The 16592-nt window shown below is 36.0% G+C and overlaps 1 protein-coding gene across 1 annotated transcript in view; it reads left to right on the forward strand.

The window, feature by feature from the left end:
* Window positions 1–16592, forward strand: part of MICU2 (mitochondrial calcium uptake 2) — a 169154-nt gene that overhangs the window by 110325 nt on the left and 42237 nt on the right. The window contains exons 5-6 of the mRNA XM_032315404.1: window positions 2170–2217; window positions 3186–3268. Coding sequence (XP_032171295.1) covers window positions 2170–2217; window positions 3186–3268 — 131 coding nt within the window. The remainder of the gene's footprint in view (window positions 1–2169; window positions 2218–3185; window positions 3269–16592) is intronic.

The following is a 16592-nucleotide window of genomic DNA, read 5'->3' on the forward strand; positions in this document are numbered from 1 at the left end:
AAAAAAAAAAAAAAAACACAGTAGCCAATAGCTGGGTAGAAACAACCCAGATTGTCCATCAGCAGATGGATGGATAAACAAATTGTAGTATGTACATATAGTAGAATATTTTTCAACCTTACAAAGGAATGGAATTTTGACACATGCTACAATGTGGATGAACCTTGAAGACACTATGCTAAGTGAAATAAGCCAGACACAAAAGCACAAATACTGTATGATTCCATTTATATGAGGTCCCTAGAGTAGGCAGTCTCATAGTGACAGAAAACAGGTTACAGTGGTTGGAGGCAGTAAAGAATGGAGTTAGTGTTTCTTGGTTGTGAGGTTTCAATTTGTGATGATTAAAAAGTTCTGATAATGGTTGCAAAACACTGAATACTTAATGCCATTACTCTGGACATTTAAAAATGGCTAAAATGGTGAAGTTTTTGTTATGAGTATTTTGCCACAATTTTAAAAAAGGTGACTTGAGATCCTCTGACCAAGTGCAATGCAAGGTACTTTTTTGAATCCTGATTTGAGCACACTCGAAAATTTTTTTTTCTGAAACAGACATTTGTAAAAGTGATGTGAGTTTGATGATATTGAGGAATTATTGATAATTTTTTAGGTGTGCCAAATATATTTTAGGGAGGGAAAAGTCTTTTTAGAGATACAGCTTGAATTTTCTACTATGAAATAATATATTGAGATTTGTTTCAAAATAATCCGATGAGGGTGGGGGAGTGGCGCCTGGATGACTCAATCTGTCAGATCTCTAACTTCAGCTCAGGTCATGATCACGAGGTCCTGAAATAGAGCCCTGAGTTGGGCTCATGCTCAGCAGGGAGTCTGCTTCTCCTCCCTCTGCCCGTCTGCTCCATTGTGCATGTGCACCGTATCTCTCTCTCTCTCTCAAATAAGTAAAATCTTTAAAAAAAATAATCCAGTGGGAAGTGGGGGAAGGGAGTGAAAAGAGATATAGATAAAACAAGATCTGTCATGAGTTAATTACTGAAGTTGATCTATATAATATAGTTACTATATTCTCTCTACTTTTGTTTATCATTAAAGTTTTCCATGATGAAGATTTTTTAATTGTGTGTTTTGCTCTTATATCAAACTTTTGATCCGGGGGGAATTATTTTTAGCTTATCAGGAAGCCATGATTTATAAGATACTGTTTCTATGTTTATATTATATATTATATATTATATATTATATATTCTGTTCTTTTCATTGCAAGTACATAAAACCAGGCACTATCAATTTGAGCAAGAAAGGGGCAGATGTAGAGCTAGCTAGTGGCCAGACACAGAGCTAGCTTCAAGTTCAACTTAATTCAGGACTCAGACATCACCAGTATCCATCTTTCAGGCCTGCCAATTAAAGATTGGCTGAATTTTCAGGCCCTAAACACTGGCTGGCTGACAGTTCCAGGCACTCTCTCCATTGCCTCACATTCCTAAGTGAAACATTCTCAAATCATCAAAGCCCAGTGGGGATGGGGGAGGACAAAAAAAGTAAATAAATAAAGTCAATGATTCAGCATTCTCATCAGAAATTCCACTCAGAGTGACCCAGCTTAGGTCAAGGCCTTCCCTGAACTAGTCACTGCAGCCAGACTAATGGAACCTGCTCATTAGCTTGGGTCAGCCTTTTGCCCATCTCTCCACCAGTTCCGTTAGAGTACAATGATCGGCTTAGGACTGTCAGCACCTACCATCAAAGGTAAGGGTGATTGTCCTACCAAAACTACATGTTTGAGAATGGGGAAGGAATGGTTTTCCGAAGGAAAATCAAGTTACTGCTGCAAAGATTTAATCTCATTTTAAATAATATAGTTTGACCTTTTGTATATTGAGATCTCTGTTACTCTACTGAATTTTTAAATTTGCTTTACTTGAGGTGTTATTAATAGTGGAATTTGGGGAGAAATTGTGTGAAGTGCCATGCAAATAAAAACCTGTAGCGGATACCTGTTATTTGCTAGCCAATAGCCATTCCACTTTTTTACTAGTAATGGTAACCTGATGAAAAAACATAGTATCTTTTTTAAGTGCTAGTACTATACTTAACTCTCTAGTATAGAAGTTTTCCACTGAACCAAAGAGAGATAAAGTAAAAAAAAAATTTTTTTTTAAAAACAAAACTTACCTTCTGATGTTTTTATTTTATCTCTTTCAGGACTAATTTCGTATACTGAGTATCTTTTCTTGCTTACAATTCTCACTAGTAAGTACCCCACAGTTTTTCTCAGTGATCATGTGGATTCTCTCTTCTTACCAAACAAAGTTTTGGAAGTATGGTATTTATGTCTTTATCATTAAAGCATAATTGCTACCTTAGTTTCTATATCAACAAAATGATACTGGTGAATTAGTTTAGCCCTTCAGCTTCCTTTGGACTGTGGCTCCCCATAACTCGGTCTCCTTAAAAGACTTTTGAACAGAAGAGAATCAGACTTAGCCTTCACATATTTAAAAAAAAAAAAAAACCCTTATCAGACATTCTTCAAAATTCCTGATCAATACTCTTCAGATTGGTCATGAAAATCAAGGAAAGAATGAGAAGCTTTCACAGCTTGGAGCAGAGTAAGGAGACCTAACAACTAAATGCAGCATAGTTTCTTGTATTTGATCGTAAAGTAAAAAAATTAGCATTAGTGGAAAAACTTGAAATCCAAATAAAGTCTATAGTTCAGTTTAAAATACTGTTACCAGTGTCCATTTCTTAGTTTTGACAATGATACTATAGTTATATTAACATTAGAAGAAGCTGGCTGAAGGATATATGAGAACTCACTATACTATCTTAACAACACATCTAAACATATCTAAAATTATTTCAAAATAAAAATTTTTTTAAATCCCTACTCTGAGAAAGGGAAATAAAGAGTAATAATCAGTATGAAAGTAGCCAAGTTACTAAAAGAATATAGGAAAGCCCCTGATAGAGTTAAAGAAGTAAGTTCTCAAATTAGTTTTGCTTTGAAAAGTAGAGCACTTAATAGTAGAATAGCACAGCCATGAAAATACATCAGCCTTTGAAAATTGTTATAATAAGAAATCATTTTTTTGTCTGTTTAGGCACTTGTATAATAATTTCTGGAAGTTTTTTTCAAATTTGAAGACCTGTAAATCATTAAGCAATTTACATTTCACCAACATTGAAATAACTATTTACTTTTCACTTAATTGCAGAACCCCATACTGGGTTTCATGTTGCTTTTAAAATGCTGGATGCAGATGGTAATGAGATGGTTGAGAAAAAGGAATTTTTTAAGGTAAGTACATTCTACTCAGTTTGTCATAAAACAGTTGGATGCTTGTGTGATCTTACATTTCCATAAAAATTAAAATTATATCCATTGCTTACATATGAAATGTCAAGAAATCATTTATACATTCAAAAGTGTTTAATTTTCCATAATACAACTGAGGAAACTGTTAAGGAACAGAGCATAAGATTCTTATGGGAGGGGCGCCTGGGTGGCTCAGTGGGTTAAGCCGCTGCCTTCGGCTCAGGTCATGATCTCAGGGTCCTGGGATCGAGTCCCGCATCTGGCTCTCTGCTCAGCAGGGAGCCTGCTTCCTCCTCTCTCTCTCTCTCTGCCTGCCTTTCTGCCTACTTGTGATCTCTCTCTGTCAAATAAACAAATAAAATCTTTAAAAAAAAAAAAAAAAAAAGATTCCTATGGGAGAAATGGCTTATGCATCTACGTTTTTTAGGGTTTATTTTATGATATCAGCAGATAATAGGGTCTCATAGATATGTTCAGAAATTCTTAAACACCCTACCCCCAAAAAAGGAATAAGAAAAATTAAAACTTAAGCCTTCATAAAGAATTGGGGAGTGGGGGGCCTGGGTGGCTCAGTCGTTAGGCGTCTGCCTTTAGCTGAGGTCATGATTCCAGGGTCCTAGGATCAAGCCCCACATCCTTGCTCAGCGAGACGCCTGCTTCTCCCTTTCCCATTCCCCCTGTTTGTTTTCCCTCTCTTACTGTGTCTCTCTCTGTCAAATACATAAATAAAATCTTTAAAAGAAAAAGAAAAGAATGGGGGAAAAAATGAAAAAGCTACAAATAGGTATAAATGGGTGCAGATTTTCCAGGAATTTGCTAAGGCTATTATTTGAAAAGCTGAAAATATGTTTAAATGAAAATATGTTTCCAAGACAAGTGTAAGGCATACAACTATTAAATTTCACTCCATTCCAGGAATGTTGATGGTAATATTTTTTAAAAAATACCTCTAGGGGGCTCCTGGGTGGCTTAGTCATTAAGTGTCTGTCTTCAGCTCAGGTCATTGGGATCAAGCCCCGCATCGGGCTCCCTGCTTAGCAGGAATCCTGCTTCTCCCTTTCACACTCCCCTTGCTTGTGTTCTCTGTCTGTCAAATAACTAAGTAAAATATTTTTTAAAAATCCTCTGCATATAAACCATTACGTATTTTCCAGAGTTAAGTGTTTTTAATGTATTGGAGAGTTTTGTGGAGAAAAAAATAGAACATGTAGATAAATATATAACACAGCGTTTGGTACATACTAATTTCTTAGAACTACCATTGATAATTACTGAGTACCTATATAAATGACTACTTTATGACTTTTTTTTTTTTAAGTGTTTGAGACATGAAGCAAATGGAACTCTCTTAGAGTGCTTGTGGGAGTATGAAATGGCATACACATTTTGGAAAACAAAATTGGCATCTTCTTGATGTATACTCAGCATATGACGTGGCAATTCCAGTCCTATGTATTTAGTCAAAGAAAAGAAAACACATGTTCACCCAAAGACCTGTATATAACTATTCTTAACAATTTTATTCATAGTAGCCCCAAACTGGAAACAACCTAAGTGTTCATCAAGTGACTAAAGAAATTGTATCCATACAGTAGAGTACTACTCAGCAAAAAAAGGGAACAAATTATCAGTAGGTACAACAACATGGATAAATGAAGTGAAAGAAGAACTGTACATACAGTGTGATTCCTTTGATATGAAATTCTAGAAAAGAATATATATCTATGCTAACAGAAAGCAGATCATTGGTTCCCTGGGGCTGAGAGGGGGTAAGGAATTGACTACTGATGGACTGCAGCTTCCATAAGGGAATCTCTTGAAGTGCTAGAAATATTACAGACCTTGATTAAGATGGTAGAGACATGGGTGTATATATTTGTTACAACTCAAACCGTGTATTTAAACAAGTGCATTTTATTGTATACAAGCTATGCCTCAGTAAACACCTTTGATAAGGAGTCATTCTACAGGCTTTGCAAATTCAATTACTGAGATATGTGGTTTTATATACAAGAAACTGTCTCCAAAACTACAAAGAACACAGCAAAAGGTTCTATCCAGAGAATAAATTTATAAAACAGTGAGATCCAATAAAAAGTAGGCTTATTTAACATTATAGAAATTATCTGGAAGAGGGTATAAAGAATGTATAAATCTAAGCATTTGGGGGAAACTAAGGTAAATGACATGAACATCTATGTGAGTGGACAATAAAGTAGCAGATGCAGTTCTCAGTGTTTTAGCTTAAAGTGTAGTAGAACCTGTCTTGCCCGGTGTGGCCACTATCAGTAGTTCAGTTAAAGAATCTGTTAAAGGGGGAATAATTTTTTAAAATAAAGATACCTAATAACAGACATTTTAGTTAATTAACTTCAATGCACATCCATTTTAGAACCAAGGCCTCTTTTTTTGAAGATTTTATTTATTTATTTATTTATTTGAGAGAAAGAGTGCATGCACACGTGCGCAGAGAGGGAGAGCAAGAAGGAGAAGCCACTCCCCGATGAGCAGAGAGCCCAATGCAGGGTTCAGTCCCAGGACCCCAAGATTATGACCTGAGCCAAAGGCAGATGCTTAACCATCTGAGCCACCCAGGAGCCCCAGAACCAAGGCCTTTTCTTTGAAGTGGAGCCACTGATTGAAATCACCTGTTTTTCTTGCCTGTGTATGCCTATAATTTATCATCTGCAGTTTCCAGTTTGTTTAAAGTGCAGGAAAAAATGTAAAGACAGGTATGAAGTAGTCTAAATGTAGGATCCTTCAAGATCTTTGTGATTTTTCCTACTCTTTACAGTCTTAGCCTAACTAGAAGCAACTTTTTTCTTTGGCAGTTCGCCTTAATAACGAAATCTCTAAAGTATTCCTCCTCCCTTTTTTCTCTCATACATGCGTGCATGCACCCACCCCCCTTCTGTGTTTAACCAAGGCTCATAAACTCAGAGAATCAAGCTGACTACCAAAATAGGAACAGGTGCAGGATATCCCATCGTGGTTTTTTTGACATTGCAGTTTCTAATGGATTCTGGCAGCTGCAGGTGATACTGGCTCACATACTTCAAAGTGTTGGGTTGGCAGATCTAAGAGACTAAATGTTATGCTTTTATATGTGGAGTTTATATTACCATTTAGAAAAAAGATTTACACAGTCTCTGTGCTTAATGCTTCCATTTCAGGCTTTTCTGATTTTTCACCAAATTTACTTGTCTTTGAAGCTACATTCTCACCTAAGCCAAAAAGGAAGACCAATGTCCCAGTGTCCCCGTGTAGTTAACTTCTCCTCCAGCAGGGCGCCTGGGTGGCTCAGTCAGTTAAGTGTCTGCCTTTGCTCAGGTTTTGATACCAGGGCCCTGCTTCTCCATCTCCCTCTGCCACTCCCCCTACTTGTGTGCTCGCACAAATAAATAAATAAGATCTTTTAAAAAACAAGCACATTTCTCCAGCTTTCTGGTGTTTCCAGAAAACTCTGTTACTTCACAGTAATATTTAATAAAATTAAGTAATTACAGTAACAAGTGCAATGATCATAATTGGTTTGGAAACAGAAAAGACTTTAACTAAACAAACGTTGAGCTCAGCTGCTGAGAGCAGGAGTGTGCAAGCATACTTGAAATTTGCCAAGAGCTTTCTGTGAATATCTGCCGTGGAGTTCTACAGGGGGAGGAGAGAGCATTGATTAATCTGCTGAATTGGTTATGTGAAAGCCAGTTAAATTTTTTTTTTTTTTTTACCTTTTGTTTAAGGAAAAAGAACCCAGTATACAATCATAGGGATTGAATTCTAGAATATTAGAAGGGAATGAGTTCAGCATAACCATAGACTAGCTTCAATTTTTCAAATCAGTGTGTAGGTATAAAATTCTAGAAAATATCCTAAAATACATAAAAAAAAAAATACCCTCACACCAAAACAGATAAATTTGGATTTTTGTGTGGTTAGGGGCACTTCATGAAACACACTGAACTGAAATAATAGGAGGTGAGGTTTTAAAAATAGGACTCATGGTACGGTGCCTGGGTGGCAGTCAGTTAATTGTCCAACTCTTGGTTTCAGCTCAGGTCGCAATCTCAGTGTCACGGGATTGAGCCCTGCATTGGGCTCTGTGCTCAGTGTGAGGTCTGCTTGAGATTTTCTCTTTCCCTCACCCCTTGCCCCTCCCCCACGGTCATGTGTGCTCACTTGCTCGCTCACTTGCTCTCTCAAATAAGTAAATGAATCTTAAAAAAAAAATTGGGACTCATGGAAAGGTAAATACTATATGGTCGGTCTTTGTGTGAACTCTAACAAAAAACCAAGCTCATAGAAAAATAGATCAGAGGGGCACCTGGGTGGCTCAGTGGGTTAAAGCCTCTGCCTTTCGCTCAGTCATGTTCCCAGGGTCCTAGGATCGAGCCCCACATCAGGCTCTCTGCTCAGCGAAGAGTCTGCTTCCTCCTCTCTCTCTCTCTGCCTGCCTCTCTGCCTACTTGTGATCTATCTGTCAAATAAATAAATAAAATCTTTTTAAAAAAACAAGATCAGATTTGTGGTTATCAGAGGCAGGGTTGGGGGGAATGGGAATGGGAGGAAGGTGGTCAAAAGGTTCAAACTTCCAGTGAGAAGATAAATAAGTACTAGGCGTATAATGTTCAACATGACAACCATAGTTAACACTGTTGTGTGATGCATAGGAAAGTCATTAAAAGAGTAGCTCCTGGGATTCTCATAACAAGGAGGAAACATTTTTTTTTTGCTTTTCCTTTTTATTGCATGTGTATGAGATGACAGATATTATCTAAACTTACTGCATAATCATTTCTTAATAAGTCAAACCATCATGCTTGTACATCTTATGTCAGGTATATCCCAATGCAGCTGGATAAAGCTAGGACTTATGGACTATTAACATACTAGAAAGATTAATGATCAAAGTCTATAAAGTCATAAAATAACAAATTTTCCAACACAAACTAAAGAAGACATCTTGCTGAAACCTGTCATGACAGAAGTTAGAATTTATAGAAGTAACATTAATATGTACTTAATTGGCAGTATCAGACAATGAAATGTTTCATATAAATGATTTTTTAAATTGAGGCTTACCTTTTTAACATGATTAAATTTTTAACATTTGTAACTTTTTTGATAAGCCCTTCAAGAATACATATATCTCCATCTTTTCAAAGTAGTTAATAATGTGCATAATTTATCCTCTTTTTTTGACAGCTCAGGATTATCATTATGAAGGTCAGTTTCATAGTGATGGGCTAGTTAGATTTTTAGAGTCTATTAAGGGCATGAGTTACTTACCCTTACACTGAATGGCCTTAGACTTTCAAGCTTTTAATTTGTATTTCTGATTTTTGTCCTCATTGTTAGGATAATAATAGTTCATTATCACTGGTATCAGTAGGAATAAACAGTTGATCTTTCTGTCAGTTCCAGTCATCTAGTTTTTCTTCTAGTCTCCAGTGCACTGGGAAAACAGGCAACAAAGTTTGCTAGAATTATGTATCAAGTACAGAATCTATATTTGCACTGTCCAGTAATGTAGCCAGTAGCCACATGTGGTTACCGAGCCCCTGAAATATGGTTTTTGTCTAAGAAAGTTGAGTTTCTAAATTTTAATTAATATAAAATTTAAATTTAAAACCTGACATTTACTTCAGATATTGGAAGATTTTTGCATATGTTTGAAGCAAGCTAGGTATATGGATCTACTTTTCAGTTGTAAATTTTATAAAATCTTAACACAGATCAGGTATTGACAGTGAAGATGCTGTGAATATAAAATGCACACTGGATTTTGAAGAAAAAAGTGTGTAAAATATCTCAATTTTTATATTGAATACATGATGAAGTAATAATGTTGGGATATTAATTCATGTTCTTCTGTTTCTTTTTACTTTTTTAAATGCAGCTACTAGAAAACCTAAAATTACTTATGTAGCTCCATTACATTTCTGTGGGACAGCACTGCTTTAGAATATATAAGACTATAAATTCTGAGAAATCTTCATAATAAATATTTTACTATATGCCCCTCATGACGACTGTTTCAAGTGTTGAAAAGATCTTTCTTATGGGTTTGCAACTTAAGTAAGAAAGCTGGAGGGTTCCAGAGGATTGAAGTTGCCTGAAGTATACCTTTAGATACTTGAAGTTTCATTTACTGTTTAGAAAAACAGATAGTAATCTTACAGGATTCATTTTGTCAAAGTGGTAGAAGTTAAAAGTAACAGAAAGCTATAGAGAAAACTATACTATGTGACTGCTTAAAGAATATTTGGAAGGTTTCATAAATTCAAACATGTCATATGTAAGAGATATAGGTTTGAAAAAATATAAATTATTCATTACCAGAACACCTGGGTGGCTCAGTGGGTTAAGCCTCTCCCTTCGGCTCAGGTCATGATCTCAGGGTCCTGGAATCAAGCTCCTCATCGAGCTCTGTGCTCAGCAGGAAGCCTTCTCTCTCTCTCTCTCTGCCTGCCTTTCTGCCTACTTGTGATCTCTCTCTCTCTGTCAAATAAATAATAAAATCTTTTTAAAAAGAATTGTTTCAGGGGCACCTGGGTGGCTCAGTGGGTTAAAGCCTCTGCCTTCAGGTCAGATCATGATCCCAGGGTCCTGGGATCGAGCCCCGAATCTGGCTCTCTGCTCCATAGGGAGCCTGCTTCCTTCTCTCTATCTCTCTGCCTACCTGCGATCACTCTCTGTCAAATAAATAAATAAAATCTTTAAAAAAAAAAAAAGAATTGTTTCATTACAACATCATTGTGAATAAATGTTAGCAAATCTACTTGTTACAAAGGAACAGTATGGATAAAGTTTACAGTTGTAGAAAACTAGGTAATAAAAGAAGCCTGGAATTCTGCTGAGAATTTAAAGGTACTTCTGAATAGACTGGGGAGGGGGGGGTAGGATTTCTAGATATTATGGCTCTTACTCGGGAACTCAGGTTAAAAAATGCTCAAAAAGCAAGCAGGAAAGGAAGTATAGGATACTCATCATAAATTTATCTTTAAATTCCATTTCATTCAGACTAAGGAAAGCAAAAATAAACATATTGCTCTATTTAGCATCAACAGTGATTAAATAACCATTATTATTTATCTCTTGGGGAAACAAACTTTATAAAATATAGACCACTATAAAAACATTGCTGCTGTTCTTGTATGGTTGGAATGTGAACAAAGACCTAAGAGGCAGAATCCCCTAATGTGAACTGAACACCGCTGTCAGGAGAAACCAGCAGGCAGTTAAGGAGATTGCAGCGCTTCAGTGCTCCAAAATTCATCTCTGACTGCAGTATGAAAGCTGAATTAATAGAAAAGAGATTGGAGGCAGGAAGTTTGTTAAGCTTTAGAGTAGTCCAATTTACAACTGATTGAAAAGTTGAAAATATAATTGGGACATGCTGCGGAATAGGCTCTGTAGAACCTAGTTTCTGGCTGGATTGGAGAGATTAGGAAAAAGGAGAAATCAGAGATTACTCCTTTTTCCAGCTAGCCTAACTAGGAATAATGATAGTACTAACTGAACTAAGAGAAAATAAGATGACTTCTTATTGAGAATTGGTTATGTTCAAGGTATATGTTACATTATTACATCTTTACAGCAGCCTACAAGGTTAAGTAGTAATATCCCCATTTTAAAGATGAGAACATTGACACTTAACCAAATCCATTCAGTTCCAAAGCCTTGCTCTTTCCTCAATGTTAGCTTGCCTCATTTGAAGGAGAATGCAAAGGACAACTGGGTTGAAAAATACCTTAACTCTGGGGCGCCGGGGGCGCCGGGGTGGCTCAGTGGATTAAGCCGCTGCCTTCGGCTCAGGTCATGATCTCAGTGTCCTGGGATCGAGCCCCGTATCGGGCTCTCTGCTCAGCAGGGAGACTGCTTCCCCCTCTGTCTCTGCCTGCCTCTCTGCATACTTGTGATCTCTCTCTCTGTCAAATAAAATAAATAAAATCTTAAAAAAAAAAAAAACAACACCTTAACTCTGAGCTTGGAAATCTGACCTTTATAAGCTGTTGGGACACCCTGTAGAGATAGAGAAGTGTAGCAAGCAACTGTCTGGAGATAAGAATATAGCCAGGATTAGGAAGCATCCTGATAGAGGTAATAATTAAGTCACGAGAGTATGTGACCTAAAGGGTAGACTGTAGAGTGAAGAAGGATAAGATCTTAGAAAACAGTTGCATTTAAGAGGTCAAAATGAGGAAAGCCCAGAGAGTACAGGATAATGGAATCTAGGGAAGAAAAGAGCAACAATGAGGAAGTGTTTAATATCAAACTCTTTAGGATAGCAACAGAGTAGAGAACTCCTTAAATTTTGTAGGTCTTTGGGAACCATTACAGAAGCACTTTGAAAAGAGTAGTAGAGACCAGTTCCACAGAGCAAAAGGCTAACGAGGAGTAGATAGAAAATGCAAAATCAATGGCAATAGAAAAAAATTATTCTGAGATGCTTGATGTTTAAGGAAGGAAATTGATATTAGTTTAAGGTAGAAAACCTGTCTGTCTGCACAAGTAGAACCTGAAATACAAGTGTGATAAGTCACACGGTACCATTACATCCTACCTATCTACCTACCTCAGGTGTAAGAAAAGGTTATATTTAAGATTGTTATTCAAGTTGAGGCTAATAATTATGAAAAGGATATTCTACATGAAGGTAAAAGTCTGTTACACAAATTAAACACGTTAGAGTGTACACAGACCATGATTCCCTTAGACCTGGATGAACTTTCTGCTTCTCTTTCTAGCAGTCACTAGGCATAGGGAACCAAATCTTAGAAGTACTTTATCGACTATATACCTCCCTAGATTTGTAAAGTTGGAGGTAATTTTATAAAGTGGACATAATAAACCTCTGGCAATATCACTATCATACTTACCAAACCAAAGTTCTGATTCACTATTCTAATATTTGGATAATCAAGTCTGAATGACAAAGCCTTTAAGAGACACTGAATGTGAAAAAAGGCAATAGAAGGCATGTTGTTTTTCTTTTTGTCTTCTTCAGGTCTCTTCTAACACTGAAACATAGTTTCCTATTGCAAGAGACTAGACTTATTTCTTTTACTATATGTACAGTCTGTATTCCTGAAATTGTTGAGCATACCTGCTTTAAAAGTTTTCAGATACTTTCTCTCTAACTTAACTTGCTGAATTTATGGAACGCTTTCGGAATACTACAATTTTTTCCTTAAATGTTTGGAAAATTTTTGGATGATCAATTCATTAATTAAGAAAACAAGAAAAAGAGCATGTTAGGATATGCTGCTGATTTTTTTTTAAATGTAAGATTATAAAGGTCAACATCCTAAGCCAAAACAGGGTTCTTTATGCTGATCATAGAAATAAAACAGTAAACTTGATAATTCATAGAGCTATTAAATTGATACAATCAAATTAAATTAACAACATAGAGACAATGGGGGTGTAGAAAGACCCTAAACTCACACCAAATCTGTAGCTGCATATGGGTCAAAGCCCTCTGAAAAAGATCTGAAAACTAGTTGAACAGGTCTTCTACACCAAAGGATAAAAAGGTCACCTTGGAACAGGAGAGTTAGAGACATGTTCTTACAAAAAAAAACCTTACCCCAGCATGGTAACCCACTTAACATCAGTGGAGAGCCCATCCAGACAGAAGGCCAATAAGTAAATGTCAGCCTTAAAAAAAATTAGACCAGGGACGCTTGGGTGGCTCAGTTGGTTAAGCAGCTGCCTTCGGCTCAGGTCATGATCCCAGCGTCCTGGAATCAAGTCCCACATCGGGCTCCTTGCTCTGCAGGGAGCCTGCTTCTCCCTCTGCCTCTGCCTGCCACTCTGTCTGTTTGTGCTCACTCCCTCTGCCAAATAAATAAATAAAATCTTAAAAAAAAAAAAATTAGGCCAGATAGGCTTAATGGGTGTATATACAGGTATTCCATTCAAAAGAAGCGGAATACACATTCTTCTTAAGTGTGCATGGAACATTCTCCAGGATATTCTCTAATTTAAGAAGATTGAAATCATATCAAACAGCTTTTCAGGCCACTATGGTATGAAACACCACATACCCATACCTACTACTCAGCAGTTCTTCTGAGTATCCCAAAAAATAAAAACACTAATTCAAAAAGATATGATATGTGAACCGCTCTGTCTTAGCAGCATAGCTGTAGCCAAGATATGGAAGCAACTAAAATATTCATCAGGAGATGAATGAAGAAGTGGTATGTATATGTGATGCAGTGTTACTCAGCCATGATAAGGCAGTCTTGCCATTTGTGTCAACATGGATGGACCTTAAGGATATCCTTATGCTTAATGAAATAAGTCAGTCAGAGAAAGACAAATACTGTATGATTTTACTTATACGTGGAATCTAAAAAACAAAACACAATCAAACAAAACAAGTCTCCTGGATGTACAGAACAGATGGGTGGTTGCCAGAGGAGAGTGCTTGGGAAAGATGAGTAAAATGGGAGAAGGAGATTAAGAGGTACAAATTTTCAGACATAAAATAAGTAAGTCATGGGGATATAATATATAGCATGGTGACTATAGTCAGTAACATTGTATTTGCATATTATGTAACCTTATGGTGATGGAAAAACTAGATATATTATGGTGCTATTTCATTATATATAAACACTAGATTATTATGTTGTATACCAGAAATTAATATGCCATATGTCAATTATACCTCAATTCATTTTGTTTTCATCATGATAAGTGTACTTTTTAATCCCCATCACCTGTTCCCCCAAGCTCCCACCCATCTCCCCTCTGGTAACCATCAGTGTATTCTCTATGTGTTAAGAAACTGTTTCTTGGTTTGTCTCTTTTTTTCCCCTTTGCTCATTTGTTTTGTTTTCTTTCTTAAATTCCACATATGAGTAAGATCATATGTGACCTCAATTTTAAAAACTACAGCATAGAGTAAAAGCACGTTTACATTAATTAATTGAATAACTGTTTCATTTCTGTGGTCATTATTTAGGACACCTAAGTATGTAACATCTTGTATTTGAAATTTTACTGAACAAATCTAGCAGTTCTTCTCAGATTAGAAGAACATATTTAAAGGGCATGGATTTTTTGTTTTGTTTTGTAGATTATCTGAATGTTTCTCTGGTAAATTTTATTTATTGCTAATGCATGAGAGTAGGTAATGAAAATTACTTTAACTCTCAAAACATAGATATAACAAATTGATTTGAACAGCAAATGCAAAAGTAATGATGAAATATGTTAATATAAAGTCTTTTAGAAAGGAATATAAATTGCCTCTGTTTATTTTCGTGTTATGCAGTACATTCATGTTTTATTAATATTGAGATCTCGAAACTGTTGAAGTAATTGCTTACTTCTCTATCGCAAGAACAAGTAATATAGCAACTATCTGTATAAGCTGTTTTCTGTCAGATAATAATAAACAATACAGCAGTGATCAAAGCCAGCAAAAGTTAATACATTTAATCTTTACCTTGATAGATGGCACATCTGCTTCTTTGGGCTAAGTGCCAGGGTTTTAGTGCACTTTCTTTAAACAATACCTTAATGACATGTCTGTTTACTAGTGTGAATTTCTCCTTAGGTGGTCCTTTTATTTCACATCAATTTCATACTGGCAGGAAGGATTGTGCTCTTAATATAGTTGTGGTATAATTTTATCATGCCAAATATATGTGCTAGTGTTATTATTAAATAAGTAAGTAATAAAAGCCTTCAGTAGAATTTATTCTTTTTGATTTGGAGACAGTGTTCTTGTTTCAGAATTTAAGCTAACATTATTTTGAAAGCAAAAATAAGTTAAGTCAATTATACATAAATTTCTTCGTTTTCAGCCTGTAATTGAAAATATGGATCAATATAAATTTAAATAATCAACTTGGCAGTACTTTTTCAATCATAGAATTTGTATTTGTTGAATGTGTCCTCCTCCTTCTTTTACCATTTATGTATTATGACCACTTTACCTTCTGTTTCTCTCAAAGCACCCCTTTTTCTTCCACAGACTTTGCTCTTCCCTCTGCCTGGAATGTCCTTTCCCCATTCCTTTGGTAGCTTTTATCATTCACATCTCAGCCTAAATGACATGTTCTCACTATGAACTACACAGAATAAACCTATGTAACATTAACCCATACCTAGCAATCTCAGAATCCCGTTACCCTACTTTTATTTTATCTTGGTCTAGTTATATACTTGACATTATTTGAAATTCTCTTATTTGTTCAGTGTTTATTATCTCTAGCCCATTAAAATGTAAGTTTCATGACAGTAAGGACATTATCGGTCCTTAACTGCTGTATTCCCAACACTTAGAACAGTATTTTCATTACATGATAGGCTCTTCCTATCTTGCTATCATGAATCAGTATCATGTACAGCCATTTTAGAAACTGTCTTAAAACCATAGAGTCCTTTTGGCATAAGAGACTGCAGTTGACCCTTGAACAATATGGGTTTGATCTGCACAGGTCCACTTAGATGCAGATTTTTTTATAGTACAGTACTGTAAATGTATTTTTCTCTTTCCTTATGATTTTCTTAATAAATTTTCCTTTCTCTAGCTTACTTTAAGAATACAGTATATAATACAGTCAACATACAAAATATGTTTATGTTATCAGTAATGCTTTCAGTCAGCAATAGACTTTTAGTGATTAAGTTTTAGAGGACTCAGAAGTTATGCATGGTTTTTCAACTGCACAGGTTCGAACTCCAACCCCTGTGTTTCTCAAGGGTCAGCTGTGCTAGTATAAAATGCATATGCTCGTTCAAATGAAGCTTTTACTATAGAACTAAATGTATAGCACTATAATCTTCAGAGTACATTAAGACCTGCTATAATCCTCTCCCTGAGTACAGACTAAAATGTTTTAGGTAAAACTCTAAGATGACAAGGGTTTTGGTGTTTTTTTTTTTTTTTCATTCTTATTTAAAAATAGAGCATAGTTGACACAATGTTACTTTAGTTTTAGGTGTACAGCATAGTGCTTCAACAGCTCTGTGTTATGCTATGCTCACTATAAGTACAATTACCATCTCTCACCATGCAGTGCTATTATGGTACCATTAACTGTATTCCCTGTGCTTTTATTTTTGTGACTTATTCATTACATAACTGGAAGCCTGTATCTCATCACTTGATTTCACCCATTTTGCCCACCTCCCGCTCCACTGACCTCCCCTCTGAAAACCGTCAGTTTGTTCTGTGTATAGGTCTGATTCTGCTTTTTGTTTGTTTATTTGTTTTTTGGGTTCTGCATTTAAGAAAAATCGTATGGTATTTGCCTTTCTCTGACTTACTTCACTTAGCCATATC

This window comes from Mustela erminea, chromosome 15, assembly GCF_009829155.1.
Source record: "Mustela erminea isolate mMusErm1 chromosome 15, mMusErm1.Pri, whole genome shotgun sequence".
Lineage (NCBI taxonomy): Eukaryota > Metazoa > Chordata > Mammalia > Carnivora > Mustelidae > Mustela > Mustela erminea.